The sequence below is a fragment of the Culex pipiens genome, chromosome 3 (genome assembly GCF_016801865.2).
Source record: "Culex pipiens pallens isolate TS chromosome 3, TS_CPP_V2, whole genome shotgun sequence".
Taxonomy (NCBI): domain Eukaryota; kingdom Metazoa; phylum Arthropoda; class Insecta; order Diptera; family Culicidae; genus Culex; species Culex pipiens.
Window position 1 is genome coordinate 50,398,694 of NC_068939.1, and position 18,949 is coordinate 50,417,642.

At 40.3% G+C, this 18,949-nt stretch overlaps 3 protein-coding genes across 3 annotated transcripts in view; 2 read left to right on the forward strand and 1 right to left on the reverse strand.

Annotated features, from left to right (window-relative positions):
* LOC120413260 (B9 domain-containing protein 2-like) overlaps positions 1–18,949 on the forward strand; it is a 229,896-nt gene that overhangs the window by 9,923 nt on the left and 201,024 nt on the right. The gene's annotated exons all lie outside the window — the stretch shown is intronic.
* Positions 9,243–9,925, reverse strand: LOC120413197 (DNA repair protein SWI5 homolog). The gene is made up of 2 exons (XM_039573913.2): positions 9,807–9,925; positions 9,243–9,749 (listed from the first exon to the last, which is right to left on the reverse strand). The coding sequence occupies exon 2, from the start codon at positions 9,735–9,737 to the stop codon at positions 9,495–9,497; it is 243 nt and encodes an 80-aa protein (XP_039429847.1). The 5' UTR covers positions 9,738–9,749; positions 9,807–9,925; the 3' UTR covers positions 9,243–9,494.
* Positions 9,828–17,267, forward strand: LOC120413196 (importin subunit alpha-7). The gene is made up of 6 exons (XM_039573912.2): positions 9,828–9,966; positions 14,886–15,505; positions 15,577–15,840; positions 15,905–16,244; positions 16,312–16,471; positions 16,552–17,267. Exons 2-6 carry the CDS (start codon positions 14,886–14,888, stop codon positions 16,734–16,736), a joined length of 1,569 nt encoding a protein of 522 aa, XP_039429846.1. The 5' UTR covers positions 9,828–9,966; the 3' UTR covers positions 16,737–17,267.

Here is an 18,949-nt window from a genome sequence, read left to right on the forward strand (position 1 = left end):
ATGAACTACTTTTTTGCTATGAAAATGATTTTAACCGAAGGTTGCATCATTTAAAAATCATTGAAAAACTTCTTCGTATTACACAAAAGCGCCCAAAATGCAAACATTCCTTCAAAAAACTCGCTCCAAATATTTGAAAACTTTGAGTTGTGATTGCATAAAAATTGTATTTCAAGTGAAAAAGATTATTTTTAAGGCAAATTAAATGCCTATCTATTTATTCCTGAGCTCAAACCAGTAAAATTTGTTCTGGAAAAAATATTTTTATTGCAACTTAATTATCAATATTTTTCTATATTATTTTCTCTCGAACTGGTCACAGAGACAAATTCAAAAGCATTTTATCATTTTATTGTTTTTGAGCATGAATTAATTTTACTCACTGTCCAAATACCGTGATTGAAAAAATCATACCTACTTTTAAAAAAATACAATTTCCAATCAGTGTTAATTAAAATTCAACAGTTATACTCCAGGATGTAAAATTTGCAATTTAGAGATTTGGAGAACCTTTCAACTGAGATCAATTCATAAGACTTTACAGAGAGGGTACATATTTCATACATACATACATTAAAGTGGATTACTTTTTACATATTTCTTAGTTAAGATTTTGCTAGCTGAGTGCTCTTTTAGGGAAAATAAATTTTGAGAAAAAAAAACCTAGAAAAAAAAACTTATTTTTTTAATATTTTGTATGATTATAAATTTAAAAAATATATATTTTCTTGAAGTCGTATGTTTTTTACAGGCAGTCAAGGCATCAGTTGATTTTCACACTTATTTTGACCATTGCTATTGCTATTTTATACAATTTTGTTCCAAAGTATTAATCCGAACCAGGATCAGATCAATTTTTGTAAAATTTCAAATTTTCTGAGAATTCCTCTTTTCCCGAGAAGTTTGTAACCCCGGGAAATTGGACGCTCTACATACAACCCAGACTCGACTGATCAAAGTTTTACTTTTGTGAAGTTCTACAGATTTACTTGTGATAATCAAACAAATAAACACAATATTAAAAAAAAAAACATTTTATTTTCTTTTTCTTAAGTTGTTGCTCAGGAAGTTTTTAAAGAAATCATCTTTTTACTAACTTATTGTTCCACAAATTTTCAGCATGAGTTACTTTAAAAAATGTAGAGCTAGGTTTTAAGTTTTTTTTATGCTTCAGAACATATTGTGTAAAATGCCTGAAGGGTACATATGTATAAACTTTTTTACAAACTGTATTTTTTCCACTTCGGATGATTTTGGGGTCATATTCGAGCTCAAAGACCCACAATAAGACAAAGACAAAATTATTTTCAACGTGATTTGATTTTCCATAGTATTTTTTTTGCGAAGGCTTAGGAGATTTTGTTGTGGACTGTATTTTACTATTTTTAAAGTTTAGATTACAGATTTGTTAACCATTTAATTATCACTTGGGTTTTTAATATTGAATAGTTCCCATATCTTGGCTCAAACTAAACAAATTTTAGTTCTTCTGTGTTCGTCCGCTCAGTTATTTACACCGAACACGATGCATCGGAAAAACCTAGATTCCGGGTCCCTGGCCGGATATAATCCGGATTCTCCAGGGTCAGATTTTTTTGATCACGAAATCATCCAAAAAAGTTGTTAGCGATGAACTATTGAAATATTTTACCATCGACAGTCATATCTTTTCGTTAACTGTTTCATTATTATTTTTTTTATTAAGTCAGTCAACCTTTAATAACAAGTAAAAATGTAAATGTTATGTAAATAATTGACATGACCAAACAAATAGTAAACATTTCAAGTAAAGTGGTGCAAGAAGAATAAGCCATTTAAATAATTATCAAAAAATTGGACTTATCTGAAAGTATGCTTCATGGACTTTAGAGATTCAAAATTATATTTATAATTACGTGAAATCAGCATACCGTTAATAGCCGTTGAAACAATCATTTCCTTGGATACAATACTGCACGAAATAATACTATCGCAAATTTTATTTTAACTTTTTGTTAAGTTATTCAAAAGTATCACAAAATAGGCAGAACTAAAACCGTGCCGAAATTATTTAATTAAAATTATTTTAGATGAGTTATTTTTTTCTAAATTTCTGTTCTCGAAAAACATTGAAATATAACTTAAAAAGTATATTTATATTAGCCTAACCTTGAAAGAGGAAAACACAAATTTGAGGAATAAAACATACAAAAGGTATCTTGACAAAAATATGTTAATTTTTGGAATACTGTTTGTATAATTTTAAAATTTTACTAAGGATATCCTGCCATTTATCGAAAAGTAAAACACAATGCAATTTGATCAAGACTTTTGATCATGCAGGTAAATAAGATTTAATTGAAGCTACAGTACTTTTTATTAAGACTTTTTCAAATTACTTGAAAATACTGTAAATAATTTTAGCAAAATAGTTTGATTTCACACAAATTTAAGTACATAAAACATATATCTGCCCACCATTGAAAAAACGGCTAATATCCACTTTTGGCAAAAACGAGATATTAGCACCAGGTGGTAGAGGATGTTCCAACGCATCTTCTGAACCTTGAATTTCACTGAAATAATGTTTAGACTTGGCTGCCGATGCGAAAAACCAAACGGCTAATATGCCACTCTTATGGGATATTGCCTTGACGGAGATTTGGTGACAAACACTAAAACGCGTTTTTCTCGGAATACTTGATTTGGCATAATAGCCGAATTTTCAATTATTGGCAGATATGTGAACGTTTTTTGGGTTAAACACCATAATTTTGTTAAACAGAATTGTAGGATACGAATTCATAAACCTAGTTTTTCGTGTATTTGAGTTTGCAGATTTTTGCAGATTTTTGAAAAAAAAAATTGCAGATAACTCAAAATTTCATCTGGCATCCCTGTATTACTCTACAAATTCTTTAAAGCTGGTACGGAGCTTGAAAGTAACACAAAATTTCGCATAAAAAACACTCAAGGAATGGGTCACGGAAAGATTCTTCTAAAGCAGACATGCTATTTGCATGTCGCGGTGCTATTTGCAATCTTTTTTGATGAAAAAAAAACAAAAAAAATGAAGCTTGCAAAAGTTTAAATAATGTTGCAATCGATAAAATAAAATTGAAAATCCAGAATTGCCTAAAGAGGCCAAATAAAAAAAAGTAGAATTTTTAAATGCCGTTAAATGCAAAAAAAAATATAAATATTGAAATAACAAGCCATAGTTTCAACATTTACATGGAAACATGCATTTTACCTCGCATTTTACACTAGTTCTGTATTGTTTTGCAATCATTATTGCACACTTTGCACCAAATTCTCCACCCTTGCAAATCATAACTGCACACCAAATATTTGCACACTTGAAATCCTACCCCTTCTCCCCCCCTTACACCTAGAGTGGTGCGTGTCTCGACTGAGCTTTGTTGCTTTCGACCACATTAGAACAGTTTCAAACTAGGGTGTGTGTCTTGGATAGTTTTTTTCTGCTGAGGTGTGCACTTTGTTGGAGAGCTTTCCACAAATTGCACGATTGTCTAAAAATCTCTAAAATCCGCAATAGTTTTCAAAAAATGTAAGATTTGCCGAAAACAAAATTTTAGCCAAAACAAAACATTTTACTATAATAAACATCGAAATTTTTCAAAAGTTCAAAAGATTTTTAAATCAACCCAAACATGCTGAAAATTATTCTAAACGCAGGATAATGCAATTAAAATTGATTTCAGCTCATTTTCAGTTCAAATTTCCATAGAAATTTTGAAGTTTATTAAAAAAAATATTTTTTTGCCCCCTGATTTTTAGGGCCAACTTTGAAGGTGGGAGAGACAAAAACATTAAAAAAAATTTGTAACAGCCTAATTGGGGATGTTAAAACAAAATTTAACTTTGAATGGCTATATTTTAAAAACGGTGCACTCAATCAAAAAAAAATGCAATTTCGATTTTACATAAAAAAGAGGTCAAACAAATTTTAACTACAGGACTTTTTTATTTACAAAAATCGCAATTTAAAAAAATATATATAACTCGTCGGCAAAATGTTAGCCCATACTTCTGAATGGCTTAAAAGATGCAGGGTTTTTTTTGCATATGTTTTATACAAAAAAAAAAAAACAAAAATAAAAAAAAATATTTTGGGATATTGATTTTTTGTAAAAAAAAATTAATAAAAAAATCCGCAATTTTTTCCGTGTACTTTTTTTTTCTGAATAGTCCTCATCAATATCTACAACTTTGCCGAAGATACCAAATCAATCGAAAAATTCCCTGAAATGTTACAGATTTTTGGAAATTTACGTACCATTTTTGTATGAACAGCTGTCAAAATCATATAGAGATTTTTATGTGTGAACCAATGACACAAAATGGCTTCTTTGGTGATAGAAAAGGTCCCCACAAAGTTTAAGCCAAATAAATAAATATTGTTGGAAACGACCGTCGAAATAGGCGGCGGGTCAGATAGGTCTATCCACGACCGTTTCCAAGGTTTCCAATGACCGTGAAAAGTGATAAGTTGGCAACCACCGCACTCTGTTCGCCCCTACGACGCTCAAGCCCACTGGGCACACGCGGGCTGCTGCTGTTTGACAGCTGCACTTCCGCTACCAGTCTGTGACAAAGTTTAACGAGATTACACGCTATTTTTCTATCCGCTAAGTAAACCGCGTGTTTTATTCCGGCCGTCCCGAAACCTTTTTAGGTTGTGGGCCCAAGTCGCGTTTTTCGGTCAAACGGGAAAAGTGCGCGGAATCGTCGGGCGTCATGACGGACGCAAAACCCGCTCCGGTGCAGGTGCCGATGTTGGAAGAGTCCAACTTCAACCCGTGGCGTCTCCGCATGTTATCGTTCCTGGAGGAGCACGAGCTCTTGGAATGTCTGCGGTCGGACGTGGGCGACGTGGCGGAACTGAAGGAGAAAGTGGGAGAAAAGCCGGAGGAAAAGACGGCCCGGATGAAGCTGCTGGAAAAGCGCATCAAGAAGGACCGTCAGTGCCGTTCGCAGTTGATGGCGCGGATCAGCGATGCGCAGATGGACCACCTGGAGGAGGACATGTCCCCGAAGGACATCTGGGACAAGCTGCACAACATCCACGCGCGGAAGAGCGTCGCGAGCCGGATGCGGATCCAACGGCAGATCGTGACGATGCGCTACGATGGGGGAAAGCTGCAGCAGCACTTCTTGCAGTTCGAGAAGTTGATCCGGGAGTATCGGTCCGCCGGCGCGAAGCTGGAGGAGATCGACGTGATTTGCCACCTGTTCATCTCGTTGGGATCGGCGTACTCCGGTGCTGTGACGGCGCTGGAAACCATGTCGCAGGAGGACCTCAAGCTCGATTTCGTCAAGAACCGGCTCTTGGACGAAGAGACGAAGAAGGGCATTGAATCACCCACCCCGTCCCAGAGCGATGCTGCGTTTCACGGGGCGAAGCCGCAGAAGAAGCAAAAGTGTTTCGGCTGCAACAAGGAGGGCCACCGGGTGGCCGACTGTCCCGAGAAGAAGAAACCGCAACAGAGCAAGAGGAAGCAGAAGTCGAAGGCGAACGTGGCGGATTCCGGCAGCAACCGGAAGGAAGTTTGCTTCGTGAGCGAGGCGAACCCCCAGCAGGCGCGGACGCGCTGGTTCATCGATTCCGGTGCGACGGACCACCTCGTGCGGGACAAGGAACTGTTCTGTGAGCTGCATCGTCTGAAGAAGCCCATCGAGATCGCGGTGGCCAAGGACGGTGAAACAATCCAGGCGGAGCACTCCGGCACGGTGAAGGTGGTTGCGGTCGTGGACGGTAAGAGAGTGAACTGTACGATCAAAGACGCGTTGTACGTGCCAAAGTTGCGCTGCAATTTGTTTTCGGTGCTGCGCGTTGAACAAGCCGGGATGCGCGTCGTGTTCGAAGACGGGAAAGCGACAGTGTACAGTGGTTCCGAAATCGTCGCGTGTGCTACTGTGCAGAACAAGCTGTACGAAATGAACTTTCTGGCTCGGCACGGTACGGACGATTCTTCGCTGTTGACGTGCGGTCGCGTGCGAAAAGGGTTCGTTCTCTGGCACCGTCGTTTTGGACATTTGAACGAGCAAAGCCTCAAGTGTCTGGTGCAGAAGGAGATGGTATCCGGACTCGACCTCAGTACCGCCGGGACTGACGATACCGTCGTGTGTGAATCGTGCGTCGTCGGCAAGCAAACGCGGAAGCCTCACCCACCGCGTGAAGGTCGTCGATCGTCGCGAGTGCTCGAATTGGTACACACCGACGTGTGTGGTCCCGTGTCGCCGGAGGGACTCGACGGGATGAAATATTTTGTGACGTTCATCGACGACTGGACCCATTTCGTGATGGTGTACCTGATTCGCTCGAAGGACGAGGTCATGGAGTGTTTCGAGGAGTACGAAGCCGTTGAGCGAGCGCATGAACCGGACGCTAGTCGAGAAGGCGCGGGCGATGCTTGCTGATGCTGGCGTCGACAAGAAGTTCTGGGGGCAAGCCATGCTGACGGCGGCCTACCTGACGAACCGAAGCCCGACCGCTGCTCTCGAGATGAAGAAAACGCCGTACGAGTTGTGGGAGTCCAAGAAGCCGGACGTGTCGAACATTCGTGTTTTTGGCAGCGATGTGTTCGTCCACGTCCCGAAGGAGTTGCGCCGAAAGCTGGACGACAAGGCGTGGAAAGGAACGCTCGTCGGGTACTCACACAACGGGTATCGAGTCTGGGATCCCAAGAAACGGACGGTCGTCACGGCGCGCGACGTGGACTTCGTGGAGTCTGTCGCGGTGCAGCAGCAGGTCGCGCAACCCGACTCGCAGTTTGTGCCACTTCAATCCGATGAAGAGAGCTGCGTCGATGACGCGAGCTGTGCCGACGATGGAGACGAGACTTCGGAAGACGAGTTCAGCAGTGCTGCCGATGAACCCGAAGCTGAGGAAGCTGATGGCAGCGGCCGACCTCAAAGACCGAAGAACCCTCCCGCTTGGCACAAGGATTTCGAGGTTGAGTACGCCAGTTTTGCACTCAATGCGATGAACTTCATCGAGGACATCCCGAGTTCGGTCCCTGAGCTGAAAAAGCGGGACGATTGGCACGAGTGGAGAGCTGCGATGCAAGACGAGATGAACTCCATGAAGCACAACAACGCCTGGACGCTGGTGAAGTTGCCTGCAGGACGCAAAGCCGTTACCTGCAAGTGGGTGTTCAAGGTGAAGCGGGGCGACGCTGAGAAACCGGACCGGTTCAAGGCGAGACTAGTCGCCACAGGTTTCACGCAGAAGCCCGGGTTCGACTACACCGAGACCTACTCTCCGGTGGCGAAGTTGGACACGCGGCGGGCGGTGTTGGCGCTGGCCAACAAGAATCGGATGTTCGTGCACCAGATGGACGTGAAAACAGCGTTCCTGAACGGTGAGTTAGCTGAAGAGATCTACATGACCCAGCCGGAAGAGTTTCAGCAGGGGAATGGTCTGGTCTGCAAGCTGAACCGTTCCATCTACGGGTTGAAGCAAGCGTCCCGAGCGTGGAACGACCGATTCCATGGCTTCATCAGCAAACTCGGATTCGTCCGGAGCGCCAACGACATGTGTACCTACACCCGAGGAGCTGGAGACAAGAAGCTGATCCTGGTACTGTACGTAGACGACATCCTCCTGGCCGGAACGTCGTAGAAAGTGCTGGAAGCGGTCAAGCAGAAGCTAACCGAGGAGTTCGAGATGTACGGTCGGCTAGCTAACGAGGAAGCAGCAGACGGTTTCTCTGTCGTCGACGGAGGCGGAGCTCGCGGCACTCTGCACGGCAGCGTGTCACACCCTGTGGACGATACGCGTGCTGGACGATCTGGGCAAGCCAGTGGACGGTCCCGTACCGATGTTCGAGGACAACCAGTCCACGATCAGGATTGCCGAGGATTCTCGAGACTGCAAGCGCCTGAAGCACGTGGACACCAAGTTCCACTTCCTGCGGGAGCTGGTGCAGCAGAGGACGATCGAGATCAAGTTCGTGCGCTCAGCGGAGCAACAAGCGGACATCATGACCAAAGGTCTACCGGCAGCTGTCTTCAAGGATCTTCGCGCCAAGCTGGGATTGGAGGAGACGTGCTGTGATTGAGCAGGGGTGATAAGTTGGCAACCACCGCACTCTGTTCGCCCCTACGACGCTCAAGCCCACTGGGCACACGCGGGCTGCTGCTGTTTGACAGCTGCACTTCCGCTACCAGTCTGTGACAAAGTTTAACGAGAATACACGCTTTATTTTTCTTTTCGCTAAGTTAACCGCGTGTTTTATTCCGGCCTCCCCGAAACCTCTTTAAAAAGATGCCAGAAAATTCAGCAACCAGCTTAAGGGGTTACATACATGTAAATCGGCATAAATTTCAGAGGTTGGTTTGAGCACACGCTTATCCTTTTTTTCAAATCTGTTTTCAGGGCATTAAAATATACATTTTCATCTATCAATGAAATAAATTTTATCACGTTTTGTTGTGTCTTCGCCGAGATAGAGCTATTGGAAGTTTGCAGTTTACAAAAACGGGTGCCACGATATCTCAACACTGCTCTGACCAAATCGGAACAAAATTTTGTTGAAGACTCGTTTAACTGGTTCCGTGTGCATGACGGAGGCCGATTTTCAAAAAAAAAATATTTTAAAAAAAGATTAAAATATTTTTATGTTTTTCAAATAAAAAATCGTTAGTTTTTGATTTTTGTATTTTTTAAAAAGCAAAATTTCAAAATCGGGCTTCGTCATGCACACGGGATATGTCTTGAGAGTCTTCACCCGAAATTTCAGCCAATTTTGTCCATCTCATCTCGAGATATCGTGGCACCCGTAAATCAACTCGGTGTTTAGAGAAAAACGCTCACAAAGTTTGACACTTCGCTTTACGCATGGCAAAACTTTGAGCTTAAATCGTCTCTTATGAAACTTTCAGGAGTGTTTGAAATAATCATTTTAGGGACCATCCATAAACCACGTGGACACTTTAAGAGGGGGGGGGGGTTAATACGACTGTCCACGATCCTTACAACAAAGTTTTTTTTTGTATGGGCAATTGTCCACGAGGGGGGGGGGGGGGGGGGTGAGGTTTTCAAAAAAAAGTGTCCACGAGGTTTATGGATGGTCCCTTAGTGGATTTAATAAATTTTCTGGAATATGAAATTTTGTGATTTTCTACATGTATGTAACCTCTTAATCCACAACACAAAACAATAGAAATGGTCAAAATCGGCCGATTTCGTAGAGAATTGCTCATATGTAAATTTTTAATTAAAATAATCGCCGAATGTGAAAATTAAGTAGTAATTTTCATTTGCGCAATATACACTGAAAACAAAATAAATTGGAAAATGGACTACACAAATCCATTCTACGTCCGCATTTTTCTTTAAATTGGTACTGGCTCGAAATGGAGGGAGTGGTCCAATTAATTTCAATAGAATTAATTCATATATGTAAATTTACACAATAGTACATACAGTTTTTTTTTTGTTAAAAATAAATATATGAAAAAGTAAATAAATAATCCGTCGCCAATCGCTACGAATCCAGCGGTAAGTTGTACCGCCGATGCATTTCCCGCACCGTGACACCTTCGTGGACGGCCAGCGCTCCAAGCACGCGCTGCGTCGCATCCTTAATATCGTTGTACTTGTGCAGCAACTCCATCAATCGTTCCTTGTCCTTTCGCTCTGCGTCGTCGTCGTCGTTTTGCTTCCGTCTTTGTCTGCTCTCGATTTCCGCTCGAGCGTAGTCCTGCGTCTTTTTCCGGCCGTCGTCCATTTTGCATCACCCCTTGAACGAACAAAAGTTAACAAGCTGTGTTCTCTCTTTGAAACGTCACTGTCTTACCCCTCGCGTTACCGATCTGTCAAACGCGCGCTCACACACACACCGTGACACACGCGATTCCGTGAAGAACGAGGAGGACTGTCTTGCAAACCAAGTTTTTTCCTTTGATGAAAGTGCTGCTGGAAAATTGTTAATTTTCACCCGGAAAAAAGAATCCAAAGTAAGTAAACTGTGCGTCCGCGTGGGGTCGGCGGCCTTACCTCTGCGTTGCGCGTCCGTTTGGGGTCCGAAACGGGCCGGAAGAGTGCTTTTGCGTCGAATTAAAAACGGGGCCCGACCTCGAGACCAGGTGGAAGAGGCTGAAGACTCGCAAATTTTGCCTTGACGACTCGAGAAAAGAGCTGCTGCCTGCAGTGTAGTAGCACCACAATGTGGAACGAACTCCCCTGCCTGCCGTCAACCTCGCGCCACCGGTCCTCCCCCCTCCCTTCCCCCCGTTGAGGCCACGGGGCTTTTGTGGTGCAGCAGCTGAGGAAAAACGCAAAAAAAAGTGACTAATGTCAGAGCGCAAGAAGTTTTCGCTCTGTGTGCACTGTGTGTTGAAGTAGAAAGGGAAATTAAAAACCACTCGCCATGGCCTGCTGTTGCTGCTGGTGTGGTGGAGGTGGCCATGGCCAGGCAGCAGCCAAAACACTTGGACGTGGAACGTGAGATTGGGAAATTCGTCGTCGTCGGACGTTCGTACGTACGTTTGCGTTGTGGAAAATAGTAATGGGGAATGGGCGTTGCAAGGGCGGAAATTTCGTAATTATTCCGGAAAAATCGTGGCTGGTCGCGTTGATTTACTGATAAGCTACGGCTTGTTTACCGATTTGTTACATTTTGTGCATTCACAGTGGTGATGCGCTGGTTGCATTCACAGTGGTGATGCGCTACTATGATGGAAATACAACTTTTTGCAATTCCGTCGTGAAACTACTTACTTTTCCTGTCATTCTTGAACGACGAAATAGCCTACTTTTCTGTACCAAAAATAACAGAATCGCATAGCAACACTTTTCAAAATAAATGCTGAAAAGTTCTACTTTTCAGCACTGAAATGGGTGCTGAAAAGTTGAACTTTTCAGTACTTGTTTCGAAAAGTAACACTTTTCAACATTGTTTTGATTTAAACGATTTATTGACAAAATACATGAAAACTTGACTTAAAATTTCACTCAATGGGTGTTTTTCGGAATTGCAAAAAATGTTGTACGGAACTCGTTGCAAAACTTGATTTTTTCAGCACTCTTCGTTTTTATCCAACTCGGTGAACCTCGTTGGATAAATGTAAGACTCGTGCTGAAAAAATCCTCTTTTTGCAACTTGTTGCTTAAACTACTATTACTGTTATAGATCTACTGGCCATGTTCGCATGAATTTATTTGCGACGAGAGCCTGTTAGTTTACAACTTTTTATCAGGTTTATTGAATTGATTTAAAAATCCAGAGTTTAACTCTTTAGGGTCGTAAAATGTGACGTGCTCAGAAAAATAAGCTTTTGCGTTGTGAACAGCAAAATTCGTAATTCAAACTTCATTTCAAGACCCAATTACCGAAAAATCGCGCAAAAAAATAATTTAATATTTTCTAAGCTGCATAGGTAGATTTAGGTGGCAAATTAGCAACATAAAAATAATCTTTCACCAATTATAACACCGACCAACAACATTTTTGCGCAGTCCCATATCATGAACTTAAGGATTCCCAAAAATACGTACACTTTGAATTTTGCAAAAATATTTAGACTGGGCCGAATGATTTTTCTCCAAAAAATCATTCGGTATTCCTTGTGCATAATGCATTGAACTCAGCGGTTCAAAACATCTAAAATTAACAAAATATTTAAAATTCAAAGAAACAATAAAATTCTAGATTAAATTTTCAAAACAACCTATCCCTCATGGGTTTCCTATGCAGATAGGACCTTTTGAAAATTTAATCGAGAATTAAAGTTTGAGATTCAAAAATTTTAAAATTCTTAAATTTTATATTCAATGTGCGATAAATTTAAATTCAGTCCGTACCGTAGTCCGTACTCGGTTCTCTAATGTTCCAATTCGAGATAGAATCACGAATTGTTTTTTCTCAAATTTGGATCTCTGAACTTAAGTATGAGAATTTTTGAAATTTCTGAATTTAGTGATTTTTGGAATTTCAGAAATTCAAAACTCAAGGATTAGGAATTTGAGAATTTAGGAATTAAAAAACTAAGAATTTTCAAATTCTAGATTTTAGAATTTTATAATTTCAGAATTTAATAATCTAAGTATTCATGGATTTTTGAATTTCAGAATTTTTGAATTATACTATTTTTGAATTGATTACAACCCAACCCTGCCTTTAAACGGGCTTTGATCTAAAAAATCGTAGAAAATCTATTTTTCAACCATTGAAAGGAAGAATTTATGGGTTGGATGTTTGACTTGTTTTATGTGACTGCCTATGTTTTTAAAAATGTATTTTTTTAGGGGTCAACTTTAACTGTGTTTTTTACTAAAATTTCCCAGACCTTGCCTCTACGCATTTTTAAAACAATTTAAATGATAATGGTACCATTCTATTGCAGAAAATGGGAAAACAAGCAAAAAAATTAAAAAGTTTCTGTAAAATCATGAAAAAAAAGAAAGGCGCAATGTAATTATAGGAGGTGGTAAAATAGACAAAATACTACCAAAAACAAACATAAACTAAACAAGCTAAATGCAAATTAAAATACTAAAAATAAAATAAGAAAAACATAAAACAAGAGAAGTAAAGTAGAACAAAAGTTGCTAAAAATTACCTCCTAAACACAGGAAAAAAATCGAAAAAAAATTTGGGCAGTAGAGGGTTAATTTTTTGAATTTATATAATATAATTTAAGATTCTAAGGTCGTAGAAGGTGTCATTTACTTTTAAGGGCAATTACGGTCAATGCCAGTTCTGAATTCAGGGGATTTCAAGATTAAAAAAAAAATTTAGATTTGGAATTATTTTCTTTGCAATTTTGAATTTTTGAAAAACTAAACAACAAAATTTTTAAGATTCTAAATTGACTTTTTTTTTAAATTTAACTTTTTGATTTAAAAAATTTACAACTAGCATTTTAGAACATCAACATTAAAGATTGTAAGGATTTAAGAATTATGGAATGTAAGAATCTAAGAATTTAATAATTTGCTATTTTTTTTATGTTTAAAAAAAATAAATTTTCAGAATCTTCATAATTTATGAATTCTAGTATTTTTGAATTTTAGAATTTATGATTTTTTAGAATTAATGAATTTTAGAGTTTAAAACTTTCTGAATGTTTGTTTTTAGAATTTTTCAAAATTTAATTTTTGGATGTCTAAATTAAAATACTTTTGGATTTGTGATTTTTTGTAAAACTTAGTAACTAAGTACCAGGTAACACAATTGAAGATTATGAACTAAGTTTTTTTTTAATTTTACATATTGAGTTTTGGGTTTAGGGGATTGCCTCAAAAGGCCGAAACTCAAAAGGCAGAATCTCGGAAAGCCGAAATTCAAAAGGCCGAATGTTGTCTTTTGCTCAGAAGGCTGAACGTCTTGAAAGGCCGAATGTATCGAAAGGCAGAATGATTATAGAATTCAGAATTTTGTTCATATTTTTACGATTTTGATGATTATGATGTTCAAAGATATAGTAAACTAACGAACTGTGTTCTTTTTTTAAATTTTAAGCGAAATATGTACAAAATGAGTTTATCTCTACCGATCATTTTGTTGCCATGCATAGAAATGAGTAGAGTAGAATGAATTAAAGCATTTTAAAAGGGTTTCAATCTTGTTGTTTATTGAGTTATGGTAACGATAACCGAAATTTGATCAATCGTCACCAAGTACTTAAATGAATTCAAATAATTACAATTATTTTTTTGTGGTAGATAAGTAGAAATTTTTTAAATTTAGATAGCAGCAACTTCGTTTGTAATGCGTTTCCGCCTTTTTGGGCGCGGTTTGCCTTATGAGATTCGGCCTTTTGAGCATTCGGCCTTTTGAGCATTCGGCCTTTTGGGATTCGACCTTTAGAGAATTCTGCCTTTCGAGAAATTTGGCCTTTTGAATTTCGGCCTTTCGGGATTCGGCCTTTTGAAATTCGGCCTTTCGTAGGAGACCTGAATTTAGAATATTTCGAATTAGACTATAAGAATTTAGAAATCTAGAATTTTAAATTTTAGAATTTTTGATTGAAAAAATGAAGTTTTTTTTAATTTGGGAGTTTGGGAATTTAAAAAAAATGTCTAAATTATAACTTTTTTTTTGTTATTAAATTTTTGAAAAATCAAATAACAATAATTTCGAAGATTCGGAGTTGGGTTTTTGATTTTTTGTTTTTTTCTGGAGTTTTTTTTTTGAAAAAGTAAAAAAAACCAAATCTCCAGTTTTTGCTTTTGGGTGTTTTTGAAACCGCCTTGAGTCAGGGGTATTAAAAAACTCCCAAAAACCGATTTTTACATTTTGAATTTAGAATATATTTATTTTACCTCATAAATTTTAAGCGAACTGTCAACTTTTTAAACATGAGTCAATTTTGGCAGGATTATTAGTGTTTCGAGCGTCATTTTTTTCAGTGATTGGTGTTTTTTGTGCTTTAGATAAGATTCAATAATTTTAAAAGCCCTTCCTATATCATCGTTGATCAGAAGGCACGGCGTCGGGTAAATTTTGTATTAATTTTTCTGACAATATGTTAAATTTTCACGGTGAAAAAGTTATTTCTAGAGAATTGTTTATCGAAAGACACGCTGATATTTAGGATAGAAAATTAGTGCGCTGGCCACGGGGACGCCCAGACTCGTTTTTGCATTTTTATCTCTTCCATTTTTGTTGTATCTCTGTTAAGATTCGATTGTGAGTAGCGGGACCTCGCGGTTACTCTGCATCGTGTTTTTTGGAGCCTTTAATTTGATATTTTATTTATCATAAGTTCTTCTTTTATCATCATTGATCGAAAGGCACGCCGCCGGTTTAGTTCGTTTAAGTTATTTTTTTTTATTTCCACAACAACTCTTTTGTGAAATAATAAAAACTCGTGCCCAGGTTCTTTTAAAACATTTCTGACCGCACATTCTTAACGTTTTAACGTTTCCCCAGATGTCCAACAACGGAGCACACCGGCACCGCTACAAGAATGTCGGCCTCGACTCGACGGAGATGCGGCGTCGGCGCGAGGAGGAGGGCATCCAGCTGCGCAAGCAAAAGCGCGAACAGCAACTGATCAAGCGACGAAACGTGAACGTGGCCGACGAGGAGCAGGACCCGGACGCGATCGTCACGGACGAAGCCCAATCCTCGGAACAGCACCCCCAGATCAAGGCGGAAACCATCCAGGGGCTGTACAGTACCAACGTCGAGGACCAGCTGGCCGCGACCCAGAAGTTTCGCAAACTGCTCTCGAAGGAACCGAACCCGCCGATCGATCTGGTCATCCAGCACAACATCGTGCCCCGGTTCGTGGAGTTCCTGGCCAACACGACCAACTCGACCCTGCAGTTTGAGGCGGCCTGGGCGCTGACCAACATTGCCTCGGGCACGTCAGAGCAGACGAGCGTGGTGATAGCGGCGGGCGCCGTGCCGATCTTCATCCAGCTGCTCGAGAGTCCCCACATTGACGTGCAGGAGCAGGCCGTTTGGGCGCTGGGCAATATCGCCGGTGACTCGCCCGAGTGCCGGAACTTTGTGCTGGACTCGGGCGTGCTCGAGCCGCTGCTGCAGTGAGTTTCGAACGATTTCTTCGCTGCTTTGAAGGAAGATTATATTAAGACTTGTTGTATTTTTTTTGCAGCGTACTGAGCTCATCAACGCGACTCAACCTGACACGGAACGCCGTTTGGGCGCTGTCGAATCTGTGCCGCGGCAAGAATCCACCGCCAGACTTTTCCAAGGTCGAGAAGGGGCTGCCGATTTTGGCCCGGCTGATGTTCCACAGTGACGTGGAAGTGCTGGGCGATGCCGTGTGGGCCGTGAGCTATCTGTCGGATGGCCCGAACGACAATATTCAGGCCGTCATCGAGGCTGGCTGCTGTCGGAGGCTGGTGGAGTTGCTGCTGTGAGTGATGGTGGAGTCTGCAGAAATGTTCAACGAATCTTATGAGGATTTCTTTTTTTTCCAGACACAATAATAACAACGTCGTCTCGGCGGCTTTGCGCGCCGTCGGCAACATCGTGACCGGAAATGACAACCAGACGCAGCTGATCTTGAACTGTAACGCCTTACCGTGCATCCTGCAGCTGCTGAGCTCGCAGAAGGAAACGATCCGGAAGGAGGCCTGCTGGACCATTTCGAATATTGCCGCCGGCAACCGGCAACAGATTCAGGCCGTCATCGACGCCCAGATCTTCCCGAGCATCGTCGACCTGCTGTCGAAGGCGGACTTTAAGACGCGAAAAGAGGCTGCGTGGGCGATCACGAACGCGACCAGCGGCGGCACGATGGACCAGATCAAGTACCTGGTACGAACTCCGAAGGCTTCTGGAGGCTTCTGTCAAATAACTATGCGGTTTTATTTTGTCCTCGCAGGTTCAATCCGGCTGTGTACCTCCCATGTGCGAACTGCTGACCGTGATGGACCCCAAGATTGTGACGGTCGCGCTGAACGGTCTTGAAAACATCCTCAAGGCGGGCAACCAGCACAAGATCAAGCCGAACCCGTACGCTGTCCTGATCGAGGAGTGTTACGGTGAGTCTCAGCGAACCTCATTCTTTGTCCTTTCTTCGTCCCTTTGGTTATGCCTCTAACATTACCACTTCCTCAAACAGGTCTGGACAAAATCGAATTCCTGCAGTCCCATCAGAATAACGAGATCTACGAAAAGTCCTTCAGCATCATCCAGACGTACTTCAGCAACGACGAGGAGGACGTGGCCGTGGCGCCATCCGCCGAGAACAACCAGTTCCAGTTCAACGCCGATCAGTCAGTGCCAATGGACGGTTATCAGTTTTAAGTGCGCGTGCCGTTTCTTCATCAAACATCCGACAGACTCTCAGACAACTCAAAGAAACCCCGGACCGGACATTTTTTTTTGCGAAACAGGGAAACCCAGCCCCGGACCGGACACCTTTTGAAACTGGACGCATGTCACAAATAGGATTTCACACTCGTTGACACAAATTTATTTCGGAAAGCATACACAGCGCGCAGAACGACACAGATGACGAGAAGTATGTAGCCTTTGACCACCTGTTTTGTGACGTGGGCGGCGCTGAAAGCGCGCGTCCCTCCCCCTCCTTTCTAAAGCATTCTTCCCTCGTAGTGCGGGGAAGGGACAGGATAATACAGAACACATATATTTGAAACAGAAAACAAAACAATACTATCTTTGGTAAAGTATATATTAGTGGATCGTTTCATACCCAAAAGAAGAAGCATCAAATTGACCCTCCGTTGTTGGGGTAATTTGAGCCCCCTCCGTAAAAATAAATACCTACAAAAAAAAAAAACAATAGTGTGAAACGTGCAGCAAAACAACCAATAACGAGGAAGTAAACAACAAATGATTATGATATTTCTGACTAACAAAACAAACAACAATGTGATTAGTGTTTACTAGTGCTACGATTTGTGAAAGAAGTAATAAAAAAAAAAACCATAAATAAAAAAAAACAGAACCGTAACAGACAGTAAAGCTAAACAGAGAAAAAAAATCCTTATTTTGTGCGTTGTTTGTGCCGAAATGTGCCGAAAAGCTCATTACAAATTTTTGGAGGTGGGCAAAACCGCTCTTTTTAGGAGCCGCTCATTTTCGTTCGCTCATTAAAAAGAACCGCTCTTTTGAACGGCTCTTGCGCTCTTTTTCAAAGTTTTGATAGAAAGGTTTTTTTTAATGAATCGTGTGATTTTAAAGGTTTTTTAACATTGAACTTTTTATAAATTATTTGATAAAACAAATTAAAACTGAAAACGAGAAGATGTCTTGGTGGTCTCTTTGTCAAGATTTCTACTCGAACCTAAACATTCGGGTAATTGAATGGCATCCAAACTTAAATCTAGGATGCTGGAAAAATTGTTTTTAATTGCGTTTATTTCTGCAAGAATTGAACTAATGCTGATGTTTTATTTGAAGAAAATATTCTGTAAACTCTTTTCTACATTCTGATTTAATCGATAAAGTCTATAAACGCTAAAGCTTAACCGGACAAAAGGGTTTATTTTTTTTAAATCTCTAAACTATTCAGTAGATTTTTGGTAATATTTTACAAATTATGCAATTTGAAATGCTCAAATTCGTATTCTGGTAAAACTTTTGTGTACAAAAAGTTGTACAGTGATTTTTTTTTTTTCATTTTGTTTAAACAATCATTTATTTTTGAGATAAATTTTTATTAGCATTGAAATATTTGAAATTGCATTTTCAATTCTCAAAAACAAATTTAATACTACTTTTTTGGAAATTCAATAAATTATATTTACAACATAAATCATGCCATCTTGAAATGGTTCATTCAAAAGACCGAAGTTTAAAAAGAACCGCGGTTCTTTTTTTCTGAGCCTCGGTTCGTTCGCTCTTTTTAGTGAACCGGCTCTTTAAGCGGCTCGCTCATTTTTTGCCCACCTCTACAAATTTTATTATCTTTCTGTTTTTCAATTTGCAGGCCAAGGATTGGTTGACATCCAGTTTGGTCATTCGAATTATCTTGATCAGAACAGCACAGCTCTGGTTCCTTGCAAGTGTTCTATTTTCTTACCTCCACGTTGGCTTGGTTTTCATGATGACCTAGCTGGTGGCTGGTGGCGTAAACCTTTCAATGTGGGAAAGGGAAGTTATTTGTGATTGTAGACGGTATTGTTTTGATTCTCAGTATGTTGAGTCAACTGCTGTGGATGTACCTGAAACATCACCCAACGGGGTTTCTCTTCTTTCCATTTTCAGCTACCACCTATCTCCTATTTTTATTTTTGCTCTCACTTTTTCACTGATTCTTCTATTTAATATCATTTGATTTTGATTTTGCTAACTTTTGATTCTCTTATCTCTCAAAGCTTTTCCACTCTTTTTTACCAATTGATACTGCTGTATCAAACTTTTTTTTTCCTTAAAAATATACTTTTCCTTAATGCAGGCCTGCCCAACCTTTTCGGCTCAATTTTCACATTTTTGATCTTCAAAATTACTATTGTTCATTTTTTCATGGTTTCATTGATGGAATCGGTTCTCAG

What these genes read in the sequence shown, in the direction of transcription:
- LOC120413196 (XM_039573912.2), top strand. Translation starts at nt 14,886, where the DNA reads ATGTCCAACAACGGAGCACACCGGCACCGCTACAAGAATGTCGGCCTC. An exon ending in GTGCTCGAGCCGCTGCTGCA is followed by an intron (nt 15,506 to 15,576) that starts GTGAGTTTCGAA and finishes TTTTTTTTGCAG; the next exon opens with CGTACTGAGCTCATCAACGC. An exon ending in TGGACCAGATCAAGTACCTG is followed by an intron (nt 16,245 to 16,311) that starts GTACGAACTCCG and finishes TTGTCCTCGCAG; the next exon opens with GTTCAATCCGGCTGTGTACC.
- LOC120413197 (XM_039573913.2), bottom strand. Translation starts at nt 9,737, where the DNA reads ATGGACGACGGCCGGAAAAAGACGCAGGACTACGCTCGAGCGGAAATC.